At 35.6% G+C, this 25288-nt stretch overlaps 1 protein-coding gene across 3 annotated transcripts in view; it reads left to right on the top strand.

Annotated features, from left to right (window-relative positions):
- CCDC102B (coiled-coil domain containing 102B) overlaps nt 1-23955 on the top strand; it is a 179005-nt gene extending 155050 nt beyond the window's left edge. For all 3 annotated transcript variants that reach the window (XM_074576553.1, XM_074576551.1, XM_074576552.1), the window contains one exon: nt 20755-23955. In XM_074576553.1, coding sequence (XP_074432654.1) covers nt 20755-20841 — 87 coding nt within the window. In that variant the 3' untranslated portion in view covers nt 20842-23955. The remainder of the gene's footprint in view (nt 1-20754) is intronic.
- Nucleotides 23956-25288: the final 1333 nt, after the last annotated feature.

Raw genomic sequence — 25288 nt, 5'->3', positions numbered from 1 at the left:
GTATTGCATTCAATTGGGCCATCTTCATGATATATTCTAATAGCTTCTGCTCAGACTGCACATCTGCTGCATGGCCAAAGGCAAATTGATGAAACAGTCCATGCAAAACAGCATAACCGGTAACGCTTTTTCCATCCCCCATCCCCTTTTTGTATGCCAAGGCTGACTCCTGCTGCCACACAGACCACCAAGGAGCCTTGACCTGTTCCACGGGGAGTCTTACTGCTTTCTTCCTTCATTGAAGTCCCTGATTTTTATCTTTTGTTCTGATTCAGCTTGTATTATCTGTCTCATGGTTCTGCAAGATTAAAATGAATGTGAATGAAGAAAAAAAAAAATATTGTTTAGACCATATATATCATTAGACTGTATTCGTATCTATCGGCCAAGAAATTTACAGCATAACTGGCACACAGCTTTGACATCTCTGTATAATGTCCTCAGAGGTCAGTGTTTTAAAGGAAGCCTTATCTGGTTGCATGCTGCACCAATCCAAGATGCTTCCTGTTTTGGAGCTGTGCATCACTTTACCTTAACTAAAAATCCTTCATAACCTGGAGATGAGGTACAAATTCTGTACAGAGACACGAGCGTAGAGTTGTGGGGTGTGGAGTTGCAATTTTCTTATTTGAATAGTAGCTAGCTTGCTTCCACAGTTCGTGTATCTCACCAGTGTTATGTTAAAGTCACATTGCATATGTTCCTATTTTTATGGATACAGCTTCCAGAAAGCAAGCAAGCCTCTACTGTTACATGAAAGGCTTCCCATTATCTACGCTACGCACCACATGCTGTCTATATGCTGAACACTTACATTTCTGTTTCCATTGTTGCTCTTTCTACTATATTCTTGTGGCCATAATGTCTGCATTCTGATTTGTTCCATGCCTGTGGTGTCTCTTGAAGCCTGCGAACTTGCACCCTTTACTTAGATTGTGCCATTTTTACCTAGATCTCCAAATGAATTAGAATAGTACTCAAATGCATGTTATAATACAGTTGTCATGGTTTGGACTGGACTGGCCAATGAGATAAAATATAGATATGGTTTTTGGAAGAATATAATATAACGTGTATTTGCTTTTCAAAGTGGCTGAACAGGAAAATGCTGGGCTTTCCGCTTCAAAATCAATTCCTCTCTTTGGAAATACATGACTCAACATTGCTATTATCTTAGTTCTTCCCATTCTAATTTCACCAGTGACAACGTAAGTGTGGGTTTTATTGCACACTGGAAAGCACGGCATAGCTTCATGTCCTCCTCTTCTGCAGGTTACACTGGAAGTATGACAAGATTTTAGCTCCTGTGATCACTTTAGACTTTTAACCAGAGGAGGCCATGGAGGCTATTAAGAAACCTGCAGCTCTCTGAAATTAATGAAAAATGCAGCTGTGCAATGAGTAGAGTTTTATTTCTGTGTTTAGTAGATTAGAAAAGAACCTCCTGGTAACAAAGAGAATTTCACAACAACTTCCCCGTGCATATCAGTAAAAACATACCCATCAATGCTGAAAAGCTCTGCTTCAGCAGAGTAGCATGCATGACCAGCTCATAGACAACAGGAGGGACCAATTTTGATATTCAGAACATTGGATGGATCAAACTCTTATAAGGTTTAACTTCTGTTTTCAAAATCTCCTGTGATTGCTTTTATACAGAAACTGACATAATTTTTACATTGATTTGCTTAAAAAACAGTTTATGCTTGTAGCAATCATTGTACCTGGATATGATGATAATAGTAACAATTAAAACCCTTTGTCTGTCATCTCTATGGTAGAGCATTACGTTGTCCTGGATGGCCTGAAGTTATGTGTATGTGTATGTGCCCGTGTGTGTATACAGCTATATAAAGCTGCTATAAGGGTTTGGCAGCCTCCAGAAAAATACACTGATTTGTTCATGTTAAAATAATTCTTAAATTTAAACTTTTTCACTCATAATGCTTTGGAGTAGGGACTTTAAATAAGGCAGATGGATTATTCTGCCATCAGGTATATGCCTTTTTCTTTCCCCCATGAAAACTTGAATATTCTGATGAAGCCTGTGGAAATCAATTTCCCACATTCATCAGAGACTTCTTAGAGTTTTGCAGGAAAATGCTTCATAGCTTCTCTGTGTACCTGGCATGCATCAATGCTGACTCACAAGGTAATACAATATTTGCTAGAACCGCTCCTTCCAGCCGCAGAGGACATCTGGAAGCGGCCGTGTTTTGGGGCAGTTTCTGCTCTGTGCCTGCAACACCCCACCTCTGACAACCACACCTTGAGGAAGAGCAGCATGGCTGAGATGGCAAAGAGCAGCAGGGCTGGGCCCAACATGGTGCAGAGTGGAGGAACTGGGGACAGAGGCAAAATAGGAAGGAAAAAACCAAAAGAATCAGATAGTACGAGGAGATGGGACAGAGGGAGAGTAGGAGCAGCAAAGGGTGATTAACGAGGCAGATGGGAATAGGGAAATAGTCTTCAACCATGCATATAAGACTGTATAATTTGTTTGCACTAAAATGTTGGGGATCTCATTTATGTAATTTTTAGCCTTTGAGATGTTTGATTTTGCAACCATACACCTCTATAGGTTTTGTATCAACAGGCAACAGGAAGCCTAGCCATAAGTCTTACTTTTCCATAATACATTTCCTCCACAAGTTGAATTTTTCACTTTTCCCTGTGCTGATGGGAGGATAAAATCTGCAGTTCTCTATCACATCTTTCTACCCAAAATGGCTGTGGAGACAAATTCTTCGTCTGTCTTTTTGCCAGTAACAGTACGTCTTCCAAGAGCAAGGGAGGAGGGGAATGCAGATTTGACTTTTCAGAATGACTGATCTGATTAAACTGATTAATATCTCCATCTTTTCTGAAGAAAATTAACTTTTTATTATATAGGATTGAAAGAACTAAAATATGAGTTTTGTCTGTATTAAGGGACCTCTTAACTTCCAGTCTGTGATCTTATGAATCAGCTACCCAGTGTAATTCAGTTCTTTATTGGAAGTGTACGATTTAGCCCCATGGAAGAACAGTTTGAAAAGAACATGTAACATTTTCACTTCTTGAAATGAAATTTAGCACCTGGGAATAAGGTTCCAGGTTTCAGACTATATGAAAAATTAATTATTCAAATGCTTACAGGGGCAGTGGTCTTATTTGATCTAGTTAAACCTTCTTTCACTGAAAACTTGCTTCCTTAATAGCCATCAAATGTTGATGTTCAGCCAATATTTAGATATTAATTACTCTGAGTTTGCTTTCCTTCCATGTTTTGTGTTTACAGGATAAAAGCCTTCAATGAGGATTTGATCCTGTTTCCTCAGATATTTACACACAGAGGAGGAAGAAAAAAAGCTTAATTAAAATTATATAGTTGGTTAGCTTACCAACAACATTAAGCAACAAACCTATAGAATAAGTATTGAAATAATCGTTTAAGTAACACTTTCTGCTAAAAAGAAGTATGTATTTAAACAGATCCTACTTTTCAGGGAATGACAAAAGGTGAAGGTTTCAATAACGTAAAGCTTGATTTATACCTTGGGATAAATCTTGCGATTTGGAAGTGACAAAGCCCAAAAAATGTAAAATCTGATTGGTGTGCATTCTACAGCTTTAGAATCAGTCTTCCAGAAAGTTCAAATTCAAAATTAAATATATTATAAATATATTTATCCTCCTTTATCCTTCATTCTCGAAACTGAATCTGTTTTCTAAATTGACATCAGCAATTAATTTATCTCATGACATATTTATTGAGAGGTTGAATAACTTGTTTTCATTCATAGCGTTTATGAGGAATTACCTGTCAGATGCAGATGGAAAAATGCTTTTCCCCAGGTCTTTAATTCACTTAAGAAATCAATTAAGGAAAGAAATTATGAATTTTGCTTCTTTTTTACTTCTTTTTATTTAGTTTGAAAATATCTGAGCTAAGTTCCCATTCTTTTTGAATACTTTCACTTAGAGCTCTTTGAAAATGAGAAACACACTTGCGCAAAATATTTTTGCATGGTATTTCTAAAATTTAAAAATGCAGGCTGATTTTGAGCAGGCATTTCATAAGACATTGCTGTGTTGTTTGCATGTATACAATCTCTTAAAAAAGTCTCCTTATCACTAATTTTTAGTTTTCTGATGTTTAATAGTACCTGCAGAGAAGCAAATGTAAGGAGATGGTAGATGAATTATTTATGAATGTTTAGAGGAACAAAACAGAAAGAGAGTTTCCATGCTCTTTGAGTTGCATAGAACGCACTATAATTGCGTTTGCCCTCTCTAATATGTTGGAAAGCCAAGCAATAGTTTTCTATTGGTAATCTGTTGAAATTATAGCCTGCTTCTCTGCACTTACCCCCTCTTATATGCAGTTTTCATCGGTTTCTTTAAAGCTTCAGAAGTTGCTGAACCGTTTATGCTAGTGATTTAATGTCAGCACAGAAGTAACTTTCTATATTAGAAATTAATACTTAGTAATCCAATAATCCAAGTCCATTTTTTTTTCATTGTGACTGACAATGTAGTAATGCCTACAGCATCACCCATGTTGCTTCTTACAGGTATGGATAAATTCAATATATGAGCATATTTTTATGCTGATTATCTCAAATATCAAAAGTGTATATATATACATTATTATCTACTTATCTGCAAAGAAAGTTTTCTTAACATTATCTTCTTTTGTATTTTGTATCTGAACTAAATACCCACCCCGTAAACACAGGCATTTTAACATCATTCTGTAAGTGATCCAAAAGGAAAAATGTGACATACGATTTCATGAACAAGCTGCGTCCTTTCTATTTCACTTTATTATTTAGAAGTGACGAGGTTATTAGTGAAGCAAGTATTTGATAAAATTGCTAACATTTTTTAAGGCAACAAACAATTAGATTCCAAATATGATTTTTCTTTTTTTCTTAAGCTTCTTATTGATGGTAATAACCCATTTTTTCAATGGGATTGAATTAATTCAGTGATTATTGTATAAAGTAGAGATAATCAGTGTTTTATTCTGAAAGCTAACCTGAAGTACTGCATGATTGTGTTAAATATAGGATTCAAAAAAAGGTGGAGTATCACCATAATTGTTCTTAAAATGAGTCATTGATCTTTCCAGAAATTGTTATGTCACTACACACAAACACCATTTGTAGAATGATTAATAGACATTCTAGCTTGGTAATTAAATAGCCAAGTGCTTTACTGCTGATACTAAATATTATAATCATTAAATGTAATTTTATGGAGAAGTTTTTTAAAGATCCACACCGGTTGCATACCAGTTATAAAAGAAAGACACTTTCACAAATCATTTCAAATTTCAACTTTTCTGAATGCATCAAAGTGAATGACCTTATACTGAACATTATAAATGTATATCATGGCCTAGAATAGCTAATTGTCTTCAGTAAGAGTTTTTAAAATATTTTTTTGTGGTCGGCTGTGTATTTTCCAGTTCTTAAAGATTCCTCAACAAATAATTTGTCATGACAGTTTCTGTGTCAGTTGCTCTTTTCTTTATTCCTGAGAGCTTTAATTAAATCTTTTAGATGTGCTTATCACTTCTCAGCACAAATTTCAGTCGTATTTTATTCTGGAGACCAGAGTCATCACTTTCTTCTAATTTTCAGATGACAATGTGAAGCATTTTTATGAGATAGCTTCTTTCAACAATATTTCCAAAAAGTTAAAGCTTACATTGCATACACTTTTTTAGGGTAACATGTTTGTCATCCATCAGCTCCACACTTGAAAGCCTCCTGCTGTGATTTGCATTTACTGTCACTTGCAAAAAAATATTAGTGTATGTTACTCATTTTTCTTGAAACAGCTTCTGAGATGCTTTTAAATAATTGATTTTGTCTGCTTGCCCACACTGGGGCAATGTTTAAAGGTATTTATAGCAGCCAACAGAAAACATGGGCAATTTTTGAAGCATCATCACAGATCTGTAGTGAACATCATTACCAATTAAAATTATATGACAAGTCTCACATAATACGAACTGAGAAAACTCACCAGGGTGTGCTATCACCTCGTCACAGCAGTAGCTGTAGTAAAGTTACTTTTGAGTACAATCACTGGCCTAAGTATGAGGAAAACAGATGATCAATGTTTAGGTTTTGAAGAAGTCCAAATTTTCAAAATTTAAGCCAACCTGTTTACTTGACACACACAAATGAGTTTTTGATGTTATTTCATTTAAGAAGCCAATTAGTAAATATAAATGTGTATTCTTTATTGTAAGTTTATATAGAAAAATCGGAATTATTCTGAAGCACAAAAAATTTTGTGTTTGAGAGTTAAATGAAAAATTAACACTTCTACCAAGAACTGAACTACCAGAAAGCTTGTAATTTGTTGCAAAGTTCATGAATTCAGAATAATTAAGAAATTAATTGATACAGTTGCAACAAAGAGGCACAATAGAAAAGTGAGAATGTGCAAAGTAGCATCAAAGAGGTACACTACTTAAAAATTGATGCCTGACAAACTGCTGGGATTTATAAGCAATAATGCACTTTGCAGATGGTCCTGGAAACCTTTCATTTGAATGATTAATTATTTTCATAAGTACCTAGAAGATCTACTTCTACAATCTAGTGTCATGTTGTAGCTAAAGGAGGAAGTTGTAGCTAAAGCTGGTTTCACAAGATATGAAAAATGAAATATCTTCTGATGGAATGATGAGAAAATGTAGAGCTAAAGAGGCAATATTGCAAAATTTGTGCCAAATGAGCTATGTTGTGTGAAACTGGAGCACATATAGCAAAGTTGCAAGAGAGTTGTAATGCTTCTACTTCTACATATTTTGCAGCTTTGTTGAAGTCCAGTACTATTCTAATGGATTTTAATTCTTAAGTGAGAAATAAGATGTTATTTTGTCATTTTGATAGGCCAGATGTAATCTCAAAAAGGAAATAAAATCTATTATAATTATCCAAATTACTCAAATTCGTCATATTTACATGAGAATTAACATTGATTGCAGTGAAATATAAAGGTGAAGATAGCCTGATGTCTCCCAAAGGAGAAACTGTAATTTTATCTCATCCTGTAAGTCAAAATACATGCAAAATACCACTGGGTTTTACTGGACAGAGAGAAGTCACAATCTAAACCACAAAACACTGAACTTTATGCTCTCTTTTTCTGCACTTTGAGACACTGCTACTAATTTCATGTAGAATAGAAGCCCATGCTTATAAGTCTGAAAGGTTCTCGTCAGTAAGGCTATGTGTCTTAAATACAGTCGGAGAAAAAAAACATCTGAAGCAAAACGTCCTCCAAGTCCTAGCAGAGTGCATTTCACATTTATAATTCTTCTGATGCAACCATAAATATGTGTCTTAAAATAAAAATCTTAATTTCAAATGTTGTTCTGTATGCTCTTTAATGTTTAGTGAGTATAATAGAATAATGCCACACAAAGTTCCATCTAAACTGGTATCCTGTTTCTGGTGGTGGACAAAAATGGATTTGTGTAAGACTGTAAAAGCAAAGCAGACAGGTAGACATACATCCCAGGAAAATCAAGGTCAAGGACTCCTCAGTCAGAGATGGTACCTTTTAAGGCTTATATTGAGTTTTCTTCTATTAAATTGTTCAATAGCTTTCTGGAGCCCTGTGAGGCTTTTGTAACTACCCACTACAAGAGGTCTCACGACTTAATTGTATTCTGTTAAGTTATTCTTTCTTGCACCAAATCTGCCTTTGCTGGTTTCATTTGATGCTCCCTACTTTCTGTACTGTTAGAAATTGTGACCTGTTTCTGTTCGCTTCATCATATGAATCCTGAAGTTTGTTTAGTCACCTTCCCTGTGGAAGCCATCTCATACATTTGTTTACATAGTTGTTGTTCGTCAAATCGTTTCCTGGTTTGTGTCATTTCCTCTCAGACACAGTAAATATTATATTCAGTATTCCAGATCTGGTCGTTTTATTGGAATAATATGGTAGCACAATAACTATTTTGTTCTCTATTTCTTTTTAATAGTTCACTTTTTTTTTTGTTACTGTTCCAGAGTATTGTTATATTATCTTATCACTTTTCAAATTCTGCATAATTAACAACTTTTTCTCTTTCAAGAAAGAAAGCAACATGTTCTCACTGAAAAAGTGATGGGAAAACTAAAAAATCCCAATTAGTTTTCTAAGTGGAATAATTCAGAAGTTTTCTACTTCCAGTCTTGCCTTCAGATTATTTAGAATCTACTTGTCTTTAACTAATAATAAGTTAGCTATTTTCTTCTTTTTTGAATACTGACAGTCTGATGATCACTTTTCACTGAACTGATTTCACAGTCACTTCACTGACCTGAAACTATCATCTTTATAGGCATATATTTACAACCTTCATTGGTTTCCATCGTTAATTCCATTACACTGGGGATTTTTCCACATCACAAGGTTTTCTTATTACATTTTTTTGATAACATTTTCTGGATTTTGTGCAACACCCCAATTTGAATGGTTCTATTCTGCTACATAAAGACTGATAGGAAATAATTATTCCAGAAGCCTTCTCTGTAAATTTTCACTTTAAGATTACCAGCTATTGTTGTTTTGGTTTTTCTCCTTTTCTTTAGTCACAAAACATTCTAAAAATTCTCTTTTGCTACATTAGATCAACAATATAAAAAAAAAAAAAAATCTAGTTGTCTACTGGGCAGCTTGCCACCTGTCCAAAACTCACACCAAATTCATATGTAGATTTACATGGGATTTTAATCAGATGTGTGCATACGGTTACTTTCCTAATACATAGGAAAGTATATATGAAAGACTGCAATTATATATGTATATGTAGCAAATTTTACAGTGGAGGATAATAAATAAAGAAGTTAAAAGGTAACATACAAAGGAGCTGAAAAAAATAATCTTTCTTTTAAACTTCTTAGTCTATTTTTATAGTAAAGGTATGTCTAGTAATTCAGAAATAATTGAAATATTCTCTTCCTGCTCAAAAATGCTTGACGTCTTTCAAGATCACTGTTTTAACTAAAAGTTATGCAAATGTGCACACAAGTTGTTCATATTTTTATGTTTTTGTTTTTGAAAGACAAGTTAGAAGCAGGCAAGGAATAAATCTTATCCATATCACTATGAGCAACTACGATTCATCTCCTTCCTTTAGAGATCCTGAATGATGACGTGTGAAATTGTTTCTTGAGCCTATTTCAAACTCCACATACTCAGTTTTTCATCTACCTTTCTATACAGAGAAATATTAATGTATTTTTTCTGTATCCATTATGATGTGCCTTACACAGACATATATATTTATCTACAAAAAATGAACAGAAGCAAGGAGGATATTCATGGGCCTGTCAGCATTTGTGCTGCTTATAATCTTGTGCTTCTTTACTATTACCTGTAAAGTATTTGTCAAAGTTACTATTTCATTATCGTTTTCCTGCTTCAGCTGAGATATGTTCCAAAATTCAGAAAATGAGTAGAAAAGAGAAGATGTAGCATTCAAAGGTTCTCATAGTTCTTCTGGTGAGGCCCCACCTCGAGTACTGCGTTCAGTTTTGGGCCCCTCGCTACAAGAGGGACATTGAGGTGTTGGAATGTGTCCAGAGAAGGGCTACAAAGCTGGTGAGGGGCCTGGAGGACAAACCTTATGAGGAACGACTGAGGGAGCTGGGGTTGTTTAGCCTGGAGAAGAGGAGGCTGAGGGGAGACCTTATCACCCTCTACAACTACCTGAAAGGAGGTTGTAGAGAGATGGGGGCTGACCTCTTCTCCCTGGTGACAAGTGATAGGACGAGGGGAAACGGGTTCAAGTTACGTCAGGGGAGGTTTAGATTAGATATTAGGAGACATTTTTTCACTGAAAGGGTTATTAAACATTGGAATAGGCTGCCCAGGGAGGTGGTGGATTCACCATCTCTGGAGGTGTTTAAAAAAAGAGTAGATGGGGCACTGAGGGACATGGTTTAGAAGTGGCTCTTGTCAGGGTAGGCTAAAGGTTGGACTCGATGATCTTAAAGGTCCCTTCCAACCTCAACAATTCTATGATTCTATGATTCTATGATTCTTAGAAGATGGTTCTAAGAAGTCGATTGGGGGAGGATGTTTTGGGCATATATTCTTCCCACACACTTAAAATAGTTTAAGCCAAACAGCATCTTGAACTGGAGATTGTAAATGTATTCCTCTTGGAGGGACTTTCAGTGCTTCATTCTGAAGATGACACTGCCACTACGGAATTTCTTTGCCTTCCCAGTACAGTGGCAATTGCCATAAAAATTCTCAAGTGATAGTTGTGCCACGCTGAAAGACTATAAAGTAAAAGATAAGCTAAGCTAATTCATACTATTTGTATATTGTTTCCAAATTTCCAGGTTATAAGGAGGAAAGACTTACGAAAACTTACAAATTCTTACTAAAACTGAAAAAGTTCTTCCACAGAAATTATTTATGTATGCTCTGAATTTGTGTTAGTTTTGTGAAAATATCTCAATGAATGTTAAAGATACGTCAGTGTGGAGCTGTCAGTGGTGCTTTTTCACAATTTTCAGGGGAAAAAAGTTATTTCTCAAAGCAGGTTTAGGAATAATTAAATGCTATGTCTTCTTATTCAGAAGTAAACTAACTCATACACATACATGTATTTGTAACAAACGGCTGTCTATATTTTCATATATCATTATATTACCCTCAATTTTCTATGTAATATAACTCAAAAGAGATGAGCTACCATGAGCTACCATGAGTTACTTTACCAAAGTGACATGATCATCCATTACTAGAATCTGACAGTGAAAATTTCTAATACTCTTCATGCATCAGTTTATGAAGTTAATGGAATTATGCTGGCACAAAACTGATCAAATATGGCACCTACAACAAAACATATGAACAGAATTCAGAATCATATGATGGAAAGAATAGCATTTTTGGTTTCATTTTTTGTGTTTCTTAAATTTAGCAAAATAGTGTATGTGCCTCTGACTTCTACATATTCTATGGTGGTGTCATTTACTTTATAACGATCATATGGATTCTATACCTTCTATAAAATCCCGTAGGAGCTGCTAGAATCTACTAACATCTACCTTGCAGTCAATTTTCTCACCCTGCATTTGTTATTTCTAATCCCAAGAGAATGATGCTCACTCAAAATCACCTGCTGTGATTCATAATTTTCAGGAAATAAAGAGAATACATTGAATCAGTTATGCCTGGTTTAGCAACATAACAGAAAGCTGGATTCTGTTTCTGGTCACAGAAGAGCTTCATCACATGTCAGTCCAATATTCTATTAATTTTTTATGCCATAAATAGAAAGATAAACTTTTGGGTTTTTTTTTTCAGCAATATTTTTGAAAAATAGAGGGGTTTAGGCATCTAAAGAATAGTGTGACAGATTTGATCTTTGGAAGGAGGAAAAGAGAAAAAAGAGATAATAAAAGATTTCTGTATTGATACTGAAAGCAAGAATGTTCAAGATATAAGATCTTTTCTTTCCCTGAAAGCTATAAATAAAATTGTAGAGGATGAAAAAATAACCTCAATTACCTATAATTTGAGCTGCTAATATTCCATCTTAATATTTACATGGCGCTTTTTTCTTCACTTTTGAACATAAATACACAATAAAACCAAAGTTGTATATGCTCCAGCTTCTGCATGGGTCAAATGGATGGATGGATAGGTTGCTTTTCAAATAGAGAGTCTTGGACTCTTTCACTTGAAGAGAGCTGAGAGGGGTTTGAATGAGATTTACAGAATCATGAGGCCGGTGGGTAAACTGAGCATGGCATTGTTGTGGACCAAATGTGAGAACCAGGTAGCAGTGAAGTGAGGAGGAGAGCATCAATAACAGAGGCAGCAAATAGGCGCAGCAATTTGTACAGCCTTTTGTGTAGAAAGGGAGAGAAGGTGGATATGGGAATTCACAGACCTGGCAGCCCCACCTTAGTCCCCAGTAAGGTAATAGAACAGCTAATCCTGGGAACTATTTCCAAGCATACTGAGGACAAAAAGATGGTTGTAAGCAGTCAGCATGGATTTATAAAGGGAAAATTATGCCTGTTCAACCTGATAGCCTTCTACAATGAAATGTTTAGCTTTGTGGATGATGGGAGAGCAATGAATGTTGTTTACCTTGACATTCACAATATTTTCAATGCTGTCTCTCATAACATGCTCATAGACAGTGTGATGCAGGACAGACTAAATAAATGAACAGTGAGGTGGACTGAAAATTAGCTGAACTGCTGGGCTAAAAGATTTGTGGTTAGTGAAATGAAGTCCAGCTGCAGGGCAGTCACTAGTGATGTACACCAGGGGTCAATACTGGAGATAGTACTGCTTAACTTCACTAATAATCTGGATTATGAGACAGAATGCGCTCTCAGCAAGTTTGCAGTTGATACAAAACAAGAAAGAGTCATTAATAGACCAGGTAGTTGTGCTGTCATTCAGAGGGACCTCAAGAAGATGGAGAAATGCAGACAGTAATCTCACAAAGTTAAAATGGAAATGCCAAATCCCACGCTCAGGTAGGAAAAATCCCTTGCACTAGGGCAGACTTGGGTCTGACTGGCTGAAAAGCAGCTTTGCAGAAAGGGAGCTGGGATCCTGTTGGACAACAAGTTGGCCATGAGTGAGCACTGCACTCTCAAGACAATGAAGGCCAACAACATTAAAATGCACACAACTAGCAGATTGAGGGAGGTCATTCTTTCGCTCTGCTCAGCACTAGTGAGACAACATCAGGATTGCTGGGTTCAGCTGTGGGCCCCCAGTATAAGAAAGACACGGATGTACTGGAGAGAGTCTACAAAGGGTCACAAGTCATTGCTGTGACTCTGCCTTAACAGATTATTCAGGCAGAGTGTATTGGCTCATTCCAAAAGGGATTATCTGAATTGCTGGGCAAGAAGCCAATAAAAGCATCCTGAAAGTATTGAGAGGGAATGTATCCTCAAACATTCCTGGTACAATGGTTTTGAATGCTGGAGGTGTACCAGAAAAATAGACAATAGAAACACAGCCAGTTCTGGCACTGTCACAATCACAGACTCTAAAATCAGACTTTTCAAAGGAGTTTGTAGATAATAGGTCAACTTGTCCTGAACTGTATTGAGAATTGGGTACATTATGAATGTAACTGAGATCAGGCATCTCTTCTTACCAAAAACATAAATAGCAATTTGTTATTCTAACACATTAGTAAATAATTAAAACATTGGTACAAAAAATGGACAAAGAAAAAAAGGAAGAGTGCTCCATATCTTATCTAATTGTGGTTTACGTCTTGTCTTTATCTGCTCTTTGTCAGCTTTTGTTTTTGTCTGCTTTACTGCCATTTAGGGATCAGTGCTTTCCCCCTGCTGTTTGCATACTTAAGATAATTTTACTGGTCCTGAGAGCACTTGTACTATTTTATCAGACATGGTAGGTCCTAAGATAATGAAACCTTCACATCACCAGATTACCATCACCATTTTTTGCTTTACACTTCAGCTCCCAGTTGATTTCAGCAACCTTACAAACCACAGAGCTAGAGATTAGCGCTTTGTGATATTTGAAAGCCGAGGTTCAAACTTCCAGTTAGATAATTTTCTAGCTGCATGCTATCTTTAACAGCTTATGAGATAGTAGCTACTATCATGTCAGAATTTGAAGCTGGGAGGAATGGAAGGGAGCAGAGTAAGTAATTGTAATGTGCACATTCACATTCTGTCTCCCAGCCTTACAAGTTTAAATGAAATGCTTTTACAGTTGTGAAGCTCATAATCGCAGCACAGCAGCGCTGCACGGTATTTGTTTCTACTCCAGCCGGTTCAAGAGATATCAGACTTTAATACTGTCAAAGAAGAACAGTGTTTTGGGCAATGGTCCGAGGGAGAACATGGTGTATGGCAGAACTCTCCAGTGCTTCCCAGAACTCTCATATAATTTTTGTTCAATGATTATAACTAGGAGGCATAATATTGAATGATACTGCAGTATAGTAAGTAGGTTTTTTGGGAATTAAATAGCTTATTTTGTTGAGTGTACATGTTTTCTTCCTTATTTTGAAGATAACTTAATTTTCAGTTTAAATATTAGTGTAGTATAGTGTTTTCAGTGTGAAAAAAAACAGTACATAACAAAGAACCTACCTGACATGATTCTGAACATGATAGCCCATTTAGTTGCAAGACAAATTTGGATGGGGAGTAGGAAGTGGATAAGGGGGAGGTGGGGGGTGAGGAGAGGAAAGTTAATGTCTGCTACAGAGTTGAATACCTTTCATACCTGCAAGAAGTAAGAGGAAAGTAATGAAGATACATGTTGAGCAACTGTTAAAAGTTAAGAATTCTGAAAAGGGTAAATGGAACTAAATTGAAGCTGGCAACCATGTAATTACTGGGAAGGGAAATGATCATGCTTTTTATTGGCCTGGAGATTATGTAGGTGAAAATATTACTGTAGAAAGTGAATCTTAATATATAAAAAAGGAATGAGGAAAGAGCTTATGCCAAGTGTACTTTCTTATCCTTTTTTCAGCTATTAAAAAAATGGCCACAAAAAAGCTTTCCATGCAAACCACACTTCTGAAAAAAGAAAGGAATGTATATATTATTGATACCTTCTTCTCTGTAAGACTAGAAAAACTGTTTCAGTGTTCAGAAATCAGAAGGTATTTTGTAAAGAAATATTAAAGCACATTACACAAATAGGTCTTATACTATGTACTTATAATTCTTAAAATAGTCACTTATAGTATCTACTTTCCCAGGTATGCTTTGGATTGTTTTCTTTAACAATAAGTCAGTCATTTAGCTAAAAGTTCACGGGTTGCTGTTTTTTTTACCCTAGCCTGACCATATGGAAAAAAAAAAACAAAACCAAAGACATATTGATTGTATTGTGTTGATCACTATTCAATACTTCTGACATCTCTTTTTCAATTTTTACTTTTAAATGTATTTAAACTTTGAGTGCTTGCAATACAAATGTCAAACACAACAATTTGCAGAGAAAAATGTCAAAAACAATTTGTATTTAGCCCTAATGTATGCTTAGCAGTAGCAAAAGAGCTGAAGTATGCTTTGTATTCAAATATAAGGGCATTTTCTGTTCTTATATTGTAATATGCAAGGAATTACATATTATCGGCACAATTACATAAGACTGATAAATAGTGATGAACATAGAAAAACAAAGCATTTTCAAGCAAGTCATGAAAAGTGTACTTTTTTCTGAATTCTTTCATGGTAAAAGCTGATGATATGGTTATTCTGGTTCATTCCAGTAGGTTCAGAGTATTCTAAAACCCAAAGCTAGAAAAGCCAGAAAGTTACTGTCAGTTCCCTAAAAGCTGAAATTATTTATTTCTTGTGTCCATTTTGTTGGGGTGAGTGGATAGATTTTTTCTTCTATCTTGTAGCTGAAAGGAAACATTTTCTTCAGAAAAGTGATTTTATTTGGGCATGCCATAACCTGGTATGATCAGATTCTAAAATATCAGAATTGAAGAAAGATGTTATTATGCAAAGTCAACTGAGCAAATACATGTGATTATCTCAGAATTAAGGAAAAAAAAATAAGAAAAAACAGACCTTTTAAAGGTCATCTTAATTCTTATTATATGCCAGAATGGTGAAATTGTTATGCTATAAATGGGAATGTTTTTTCTTTTGGAAAATCTCGCTGTTAACAAGACCTGAATTTATGAATGGGCATTTGAAGGAGTCCTTCTCTGTTAGGTACCCAATGTGTAGTGTTCATCCTCTGCCATTCTTAAAGTGCTTAAAGTGGGTGACACACTTAACATATTTAATCTCCAGAAACAATAATTTCAGGTTCTGACCCATATGACTACAGTGATCCAGTTGCAAAGTGTTGTTTCTAGTTTGCAGTAGCAAAAGTTTGAACAAAATTATCATTTTTGTCATGTTCTACCCTAGGGAAAATATTGAATGTAAATTTAAGTGGTAGCTATTGTAATACACTGTACCCAGAAATGCACCAGGGAAATTCATTCTGAGACAAATTTTGACACTAGAAGGGAATATAATTATAGGACAAAACACAGACCTTTTCTTATAAGGAAAATCAAAAGTGTAATTTTGCATGAGTTCCAAGGAAGTAAAATTAGTTGAATGAGAAATAGAGAAAAACATTACATGAGGTCTTGTGGCTCTTAAGGAAACACAACATTTAAAGAAAAAGTCATACTATTTGAGAGCCTATATAGTATTTTTAGAGATTGGAATCGCATAGTGGATGAGTTTACATGGGGTCTAAGCAATTTCTGCCTTGTAAAGATATGAAACCTAATTCAACATCTCTATGTTCACTCATGGTCTGTAACAGTCCCCTAATGGTAAATGGAAAATATGTTTCAATGAAATCAGAAGCTGACATAAGTCTATGTTACTATTTATTACTCAGAATATTTATTATTTTGGGCATCAATAAATGTCTAAAAGTGAGGTATAGTTTATACCATTGAAGATATTAACTCAAGCTTGTAATAGTTTCCTTTCTTTCTCCATCCACACTTGGAAATCAACTATGCATGATTTTTCAGATAGTAATGCATAGCACCACTGTCATGGGTAGGACAGTAAATGGCAGATACTAGTGGATCTGGACTGATGTTTATTATTTATTATTAAATGAACTCTCACCTTTTATCTTTCAAAATTAAGTATTCAGGATATTAGCTTTTTGGTCTAATCAGTTATTTGATCTAAACATTCCTGATGCAAACATTTGATAATTTGGTGGGATTTTTTTTACTGTCATTCTAATTTCATTTTCTATATCAACTTCATGAAATAGCATGTGAATCTTTTAGAAAGGCAGATAAGATAATTAACAATACTTCTTTGAGAAAAGAACTTTTTTTTTTTTCTTCTTTTCCATAAGGAGTCCTGAAATAGGAACCTTGGTAGTATTGAGCTACTGTGGGAAAGTTCCACTCTTCTTGGAGGCATGTGGAATCTGTAAATGCAAAAGAGAGAGACAATGTGTCTTATAAATAATTTTCATCTTGTTTGGGGGAATCCTGAGATTCCTTAATCTTCTTTAGATTTTTGAGAATAAATATCCATGAAGGAGAAAAATCTTGGTTTCCCTCTCTTCTCCACATGCACAGGTTTACAGTACATAAACACCTTCTATTTCTTTTTGTATTATCTTTAACACTGCTACATTAGTCCCTTACTGTTTTGCCTCTAATCTGTGCTCCTGAGAGATACCCACATCTGTCCTTGGGAAGTCTCCATTGATTAAAACCATCAACAACCTTGTAATGTCTCTCTGTAGCATCATTACAGCAAATTGAGTGAGGATTTAAATAAGACGACAATAATAATTTGAGTGTCATGTGTACCTACCTTAAAATAATTCTATCTAGGTCTTCCATTTAATTAAGGTTTGGAAAAAAATCCTTCCTTATGTTAATACTTATTGTGCACTTGCACTAAAAAAAGATTGATTTTAAGCAGCAATGAAGAATTTTAAAATATTCTACAGAGAAATGCACACACAACCTATATTAATTGAGCTCTCAATTAGTGATGCTAAACAATGAAAGCAAGGAAATGCACAGTGAAGCAGGAAATGTACCATATGTTATTGTATACCTGGGCACAATGGGGACACTATCTTAATGACTTTCTTAATGTTCCTGTTGTACTAGATATTGGTGGACATATAGTATGCTTCCTTTTTATACGCCTGTACATTTTCATGATTTTTTTAGCTGATTTTGATAGTATTTTCTGTTTGTCTGCTGTTAGGAAAAGGGCTTTAAAATGTTTTGCTTATATATCTGCAGTTCAAAACCCATGCATTTTATTTTGCTTATTCATTTGTACCTCTATTTATTTATTTATTTATTTTTCTTTCTAGAGCAGTTGCACATTACCTTTATTACTGCGCTTTCCACAGTTTTAGTGCCTGTCTGGCAGTAACTGGGAATGCAGTTGTGTAGTCCTTCCATGTACAGAGGGGTTTTGACTCACTCTGAGTGAGGCAAAACAGACAGCTAAAGCAACATCAGCAGTTGCAGAGCTGACGGGGCCTTGCACGACCAGGATGGGCATTCGTGCAATTGGCTGCTTCCCTGCCTGCCCTGAGGAACCTTGGCACGCTCCAGTTGGAAGCAGACATGTTTCCCATTTCACCCAGCTCCTAGTGCCCTTCACATGGCTGAGGGACAAAACAGAACAACTTCTTGCCCCATCCCTTCCCGGATGCCAGGGGTTGTCAAGGACGGCTGGTGCAGACTAGCAATGGGAAAGATTTCCCTGATTTTTTTATGGCACAAACTCCTTAAATGTTCACATTTAAATAAGCTATTAATTACCACCATCACATGGAATACACACATTAAAGTCACAAAAGTGCAGAACTACTAAAAGGAATTGCATCTTGTAAACAGAGAAGAGCAATTGAGCCAAACCCTTTTGATTTCCATGTTACATACCCCAGCTATACCTTGGCAAAATTCCCTTCCACAAAGCAGTGATGTCAGGGATTCGTACAGGAGATGTTTGAAGACTGCTATAAATCAGCATGGAAATGAAAGGAAGTTGTTGTACATTAGCTTGTCAATAGCACTCAGGTTTTGTGATTCATTACAGATTGTGACTAGTTTTTTAGATAAGATTTTCTATATGCTAGTGATTTTGAGCAAGTGTGTATGCTTTTGTATAAACACTCAGGGCTTACCATTCTATGTATTCATGTACTGTTTTTAGTAGCTCATATGTGTAACTGCATTAATTTGATTATGAAATAGAGATCAGAAAAAAAGATCAGATGTTAGACAGACTAACATGACATCTAGAAACACCAGACTAAGTGTTTCTACAATGTTTAAGAAATACTTTAAAAACAAGTAGCTCTATTTGTCTTGAAAATTTCCTATGTGTATTCTCAGGGAACAAGAGGTAACTTAAGCCCATAACCACCAGTTACTAATATTTTTCATATATATTTAGTTTACTTCCTTTAAATTTAATTTAGAACTCTTTCAGCTATTAGTTTTAGGGATTTTATTTTTAGTTTATATCAATATGTTTTAGATTAGTTAAATGAATGGAAAACGAAAGAACTAGAAGTGATATTGCACTAATATATTCACATAAGTGTTTTTAATAACAAAGAGTTGTTAATAGAATTTATCTATAATTTTTAATAAGGCAAAATTATTATTTGAAATCATTAAATTAAGGTAATTAAAAAGGAAAAAGCCTTCTTTTTCAAAAAAATTCCAGTGAAATTTGGTAATGACAAATAAGTTTCTGACCAGCCTAATCTTGTGTATCCAGCAGGGTGAGGAATTTGCCAGTTTATTGATTCTTACTGCTGTGGGGCTTGGCAACCAGTCTGTATCTGGAATGATTAGTGGGCATGTTCATCAGTAGACAGGAGCATCATGGGGTCTGTGGCACTGTAAGCAGTGATATTGCTACATTAACTCAAAGGCTTCTACACTTTGGCAGCTTACTTAACCCAGAGTGATTTTGACATGAGATGCTGTGTTTTTCTAAGAACACAGTTGTTTTCCAAATAGTAGGCAGATTAGATTAGATGTGTATGCATAATGGCATGACCGACCCGTTGACACTGCCAGGAGCTGGGTTCTAGCTACGAAGAAGTAACCGGGGACCACCATGTTCCACAGTTCAGTGAAAACTCTCAGATTCCTTGACATGTTCAGAACTTGCTCACAAGACTTTTAGGGTCCCAGAGTCAAGACTGAACCGATGGTTTATGAACTCCCTTTTCTGAAAACCTGTTCCTGTAGAAAAGACAAGAAACACAGGAATTGCACTATGGTTTGCGCTAGGATTTCAATGAAAGTTCAAGATGACATGGAGAGAATTGGAGATGTATGCCCCTAAACTCAGTTAACCATGGATGAGACAAAAAACTAGTAATATACAGAAACAGTTTAGATCTGCCAGGAATTATTCATTCTTACATGCAGTTTTCTTGGGTCACTTTGTAGTGTACCTACTTTGGGCAGTACTTAAGGTCCTAAATCTTGCTAAATCTGCGTTGTTCTGTGCAGGGCTACTGTCTGTTCACTGTGTTCTGAATTCTGGAGGGCGTAATAACCTGTTTCTGGTGTGCAGCTTGCGTGGATGTTGTTGTTCTGCTGCACATTGTTATTGAGAATGTGATTTATCAACCCCAAATTTATAAAAAATAATGTATTTTTAAGCATGATTATGTTTTAATGATAATCTTGATGATGATTATGTTTTTGTAAATAAACTCTCCCTATTGTTATTCATGTAATATGAAGACATTATACTGCACTAGTGGCTAGAATTCGTTCAAGTAAGGGCTTTGAGATATTTTTGATCTTTTTCACTATTCTTCACTTTCCCTTCTTCCAATAAAAAGACTATTAAGTTATACGTAAGTACTTTAAATATATCTTGAACAGCAATAGTACGGCTGTTCAGAACTGTCAGTCAATAAATAATGGCTCCTAGTCATCAAAAGTGAAGCAAGCAAGTATTGCCTGCCTCTCACTGTGAAAGACAATTGCAAGTAATTGCTCTGAAACCCTATACTTTTTTTCTCCTTTATTAAGGAATCAGTTGAAAAAGAATCCAATGTGTACTATAAAGTTAACAATACTGAAAGATTTTCTCATCTAAATTCTACTGTCTCCTACTGAAACCTTTGTCTTAGAAGAAATTTGATCTGTGATCGTTTTAAACTTAAACTCGCTTTTCTGCTTAGTGTTGTGGTCACACTTTTTAAAAAATTTCATTTCAGAGTAAAAAGACAGAAGAAGAACTCAGGATTTGGGACCAGACAAAGTTCCTGGTATGTTGCTGGAGATTCTACCAAGACAATGAGTGAAGATGCGGGAGATGAGCAAACAGCCCTGCAGCAACAAGGCTAACAGTAAAAAGGAGGGACAAAGAACTTACACTCTTCATAAAGACTTACAGGAAAATTTGAAGAAATGCATGCCAGACATATATGGGAACACTGTATGCATTGTTTCTATGTATTCCAGATTTTTTGACAAGCACCAAGGAAAATACGCTCATGTCAGCGTGTACAAACTTAGAATTTTTGTTGGCAATTGTCTATCTTCCTTTTCCAATTGTCTTAATTGCTCTCATCTAAAGCAAAGAGTGGACTTTTATTAACATTTTCCAGAGTTTCTCTTTGGGAAAAAATACTTTAGAATGCACATGACATATGAGAGAGATTCACATTTAGTCCTGGGAAGAGTGTGTCTGAAATGGAAGTCAGTGGTTTGTTTCTTTACTTTGCTTCTGTCTTTTTTTTTGTCCAGCAATGGGCAAATAAGTCTATTTCTCAAGTTCACCAGTTCAATCAGGTTGATATGCATATTACACCTTTCCTTCATTAAAAAAAATAATCATAACATTTAAAGGAGAAAAGTAATTTTATTTAAAATACCTGAATATTATCACTTATACATTTAGATTAAAGGAATACCCTTTCTCTTTGTGTTTCTTATATGCATGACATAATAGAAATACATAGAAATAATGCATCTCAAATTTATCTTAATGTATGTATCACTTTTTTTTTTATTTGAGTTTATTAATTGTGCATGTAAAAAGTGTAAATATCACATAGGAAGTAACATGAATATATTAAGACAAACTGCAAAAGCACATTTTGAGAATTTTAGAAAATTCATGATTTATAAAAACAACAGCCACTTTCAGCCATCAAGTCAGACGTAAATTATAATGGTTTGCTGTTTACCATACACTGTTGTTAATGAGTATATGCATATTCTGAGAACTTGCTCTAACTGCTCAGCAATATGTTTGTTTCATGCCATATATCCCTATAAACTGAAAACTTCTTAGAGAATTCTAGTTGTATTTAAAGCCAAAAATATTTATCCTGCCGCTAATATATTACATTCTCCTTCTAAGCCTGATGCAGAGGTTACATGATCTCTTGATTTTTCTTGTAATTTACCTAGGACAATGTAAAAAGAAACAATTATTTTCACAACTGGTAACTCTGCGGTAGATATCTTTGTGAAGTCAGTGTATGTATAGTTAAAATTTTCTTAGCTTCAAGTGCAGGCTGGTCAAGTTCATGAATGGAAGCATTAAAGATTATTAATTACATGGGAATCACATTTTTCCCAGGAATCCCCAGAGCTGCAAATGGTTGGAGGTTGGATCAGCCAGCAAGCTCTACTGGTTCTTATTGGCCCTGCCTGAGTACCAGCTTTTGACTGCTGCTGGACATGGGATGCTAAAGTAGAAGAACTCATGTTCTTAACCTTCTTCCATGTTTACAAATGCCGACCTAATCCCAGCCATCACCCCTCATCGTACACTAAAGGATACGTGATGAAAGGATGTTATCTTTCTTTGTTGCCAACAGCTGATACACAGGTTCATCAACAAGGTACAGAGAAACTGTGAAACAATTTATTTTTAAAGGGCATTTAAACATTTTAAACTCACAACAATTGACAATAAAATAAGATTCATAATAGTTACTTTTTTTTTCTTAATCCATACTTCCTCGATTTCTTAGCTTACTGGTTCAAAGAACTCTGGCCTTGTTCCATGCATTGTGAAGTGACACACTGAATTTCTCTAAAACTCCATCTGCTTTGCTTACGTGAGCATTTTCATGACACCCCATGTGTAACATAGCTGTATTGAAAATGTCAATGCACACAATGGAAAGTGCATAATTATTCATTTTCAAAGGCTGTAACAGACAAATATGCTTCTATGATTGCACAGAAGCACTTGAAAATACAGTAATGCCACAAAACAGCTTGCTGATAAAAGCTTGTATAGTTTAGATAAGCTTTAGAGGCAAGACCTTTTTTTTTCTCTGACAAGCCATTAGAAATATGATTCTTTTAGAGATAAGGCCCTAGGGTTTCAGCAATTGGGCAAAATCTCTTTAAGCTCCAGGGTCTCTTTTCAGCCCACAGTAATATCTGTGGCTAAAAATCAAGTCAAGTAATTTTATGAGTTAGTGGGGAAGGTAAGGTTCTGTCTGTTCCCCTCTGTATCTTTGTAAGAAAAATAAATAATGTTTAATCGATGCTGGAGAACATTCCTGTGCTAACAGCTTGGTAGTGTAACATGGATACTGATGAAAATCAAACTAGACACTAGGTTCTCCTGCTGTACCATATAAACCTTTCAAATATGTTCACTGTATTATAATACCCCGTAGGTGTGATATACTTGGCTAGTCCAAAGGTTGTGGTGGCAATAAAAAGATCATCAGATGATCCTAATTTTATAATTTATATTTCAGAATATCAATACATTATCTTTTTTTTTTCTCATGAGGAAACTATAGTTTCTTGTGTGGTAGTTAATATTCATATTTATCCCACACACTTCTTTGTAATCACTTATTGATCATATCTTACTTTCAAGTGCCTTCTTAGTAGTGTTATTTAAGTTTTCTTGCTTGACTGTGATAGATCACACAAGATGCTTTCATTTTTCATAATTGCTCCCTATTCCCTGAGTAAGAGAAGACTCGGCTACTTCCATTAACTACATAAAATATTTATTTCAGCAACTACAAACACAGAGAACTTCAGAGATCCCTGTGAAGAAATAAACCCATAAATTAGTCACTTGAAAGTAAGCCAAAATAAGATGATACACGATTGCCCTGGCTGCAGTTGAGAATGTCAGAAAATGTTAATTTATGACCTTTTCATCATAATACTAGAATGTCTTCTGATCTTAAATATACATCTATGATATTTGCTATATACCAGTATTCACATCCATTCCTCTTCACATTTTACACACGTGCGGTGAAGACACAGTTTAATGCAGAAGTGACTTGCTCAAGGTCACTAAGGATAAATATGGGAAAGTAAGGAAAACTCCTAACTCTAAATCTGGTTGTAAACCATTGAGCTGTTCTTCTTCATCTTTTGAGATGAGTCGTGCCTAAAGAAGTGGATTGCCTCTAGATAAACTTCACAAAATCTAGTCTTTTTTGTTTTCCTTTTAAAGATGATAAATAGCATGAATCTTTTATATGGATTTGTTTTACAAACCAATTATAAACACAGTAATAGTAAAACCTACAAGTAATTTTCACAATTGGCAAGTTCCATTAAACCTTGTTTAATACCATAAATGTGTGTATTATTTAATATTGGTACAAATGCGGAAAGATGGGAAAGAATGATTTATGTGGTCTGGTGGTTATGTAGTAGTTGATAGAGAAACAGTGGTTAACACTGTGTTTAGAACAGAATAGAATAGAATAGAATAGAATAGGATAGGATAGGATAGGATAGGATAGGATAGGATAGGATAGGATAGGATAGGATAGGATAGGATAAGATCCAGTTGCAAGGGACCTACAATGGTCATCTAGTCAAACTGTCTGAGCAATTCAGGGCTTACCAAAAGTTTAAAGCATGTTATTAAGGGCATTTTCCAAATGTCTCAAATACTGAGATATTTGTGACATAAAGACCACCTCTCTAGGAAGTTTGTTCCAGTGTTTGACCACCCTCTCAGTAAAGAAATGCTTCCTAATGTCCAGTCTAAATCTCCTCTGGTGCAGCTTTGAACCACTCCCATGTGCCCTATCACAGCATCCCAGGGAGAAGAGATCAGCACCTCCCTCTCCATTTCGCCTCCTAAGGAAGCCGTAGAGAGCAATAAGGTCACCCCTCAGCATTCTTTCCTCCAAACTAGACAAAGTCCTCAGCAGCTCCTCATAGGACATTCCTTCCATCCCTTTCAACAGCTTTGTTGCCCTACTCTGGATGCATTCAAGGGCCTTCACATCCTTCTTAAATTGTGCGACCCAGAACTGCACACAGTATTCAAGGTAAGGCCACACCAAGACTGAATACAGCAAGATAATCACCTCTTGGATAATTGGTTATACTGTGTTTGATGCATCCCAGGATGCAGTTTACCCTCTTGGCTGCCAGGGCACACTGCTGTCTCATATTCATCCTGCTGCCAACCAGCACCCCCAGATGCCTTTCTGCAGGGCCGGTCTCCAGCCATTCCTCTCCCAATTTATACTTGCGCCCAGCATTACTCCATCCTAGGTGCAGAATCTGGCATTTGGACTTGTTAAATTTCGTCCCGTTAATCATTGCCCAATGCTCCAATCTATCTAGATCCCTCTGCAAGGCATCTTGTCCCTCAAGAGAGTCAACAGAACCTCCCAGTTTGGTATCATCAGCAAACTTGCTAATGGTGCATTTAACTCCTGCATCCAGATTGTTGATAAGTATTTTGAACAGAACTAGCCCTAGAATTGAACCCTGAGGAACACCGCTGGT

Source organism: Larus michahellis, chromosome 2, assembly GCF_964199755.1.
Source record: "Larus michahellis chromosome 2, bLarMic1.1, whole genome shotgun sequence".
Classification (NCBI taxonomy): Eukaryota; Metazoa; Chordata; class Aves; order Charadriiformes; family Laridae; genus Larus; species Larus michahellis.
Note: the sequence above shows the minus strand (reverse complement) of the source record. Positions and strands in the feature narration are given on the sequence as shown.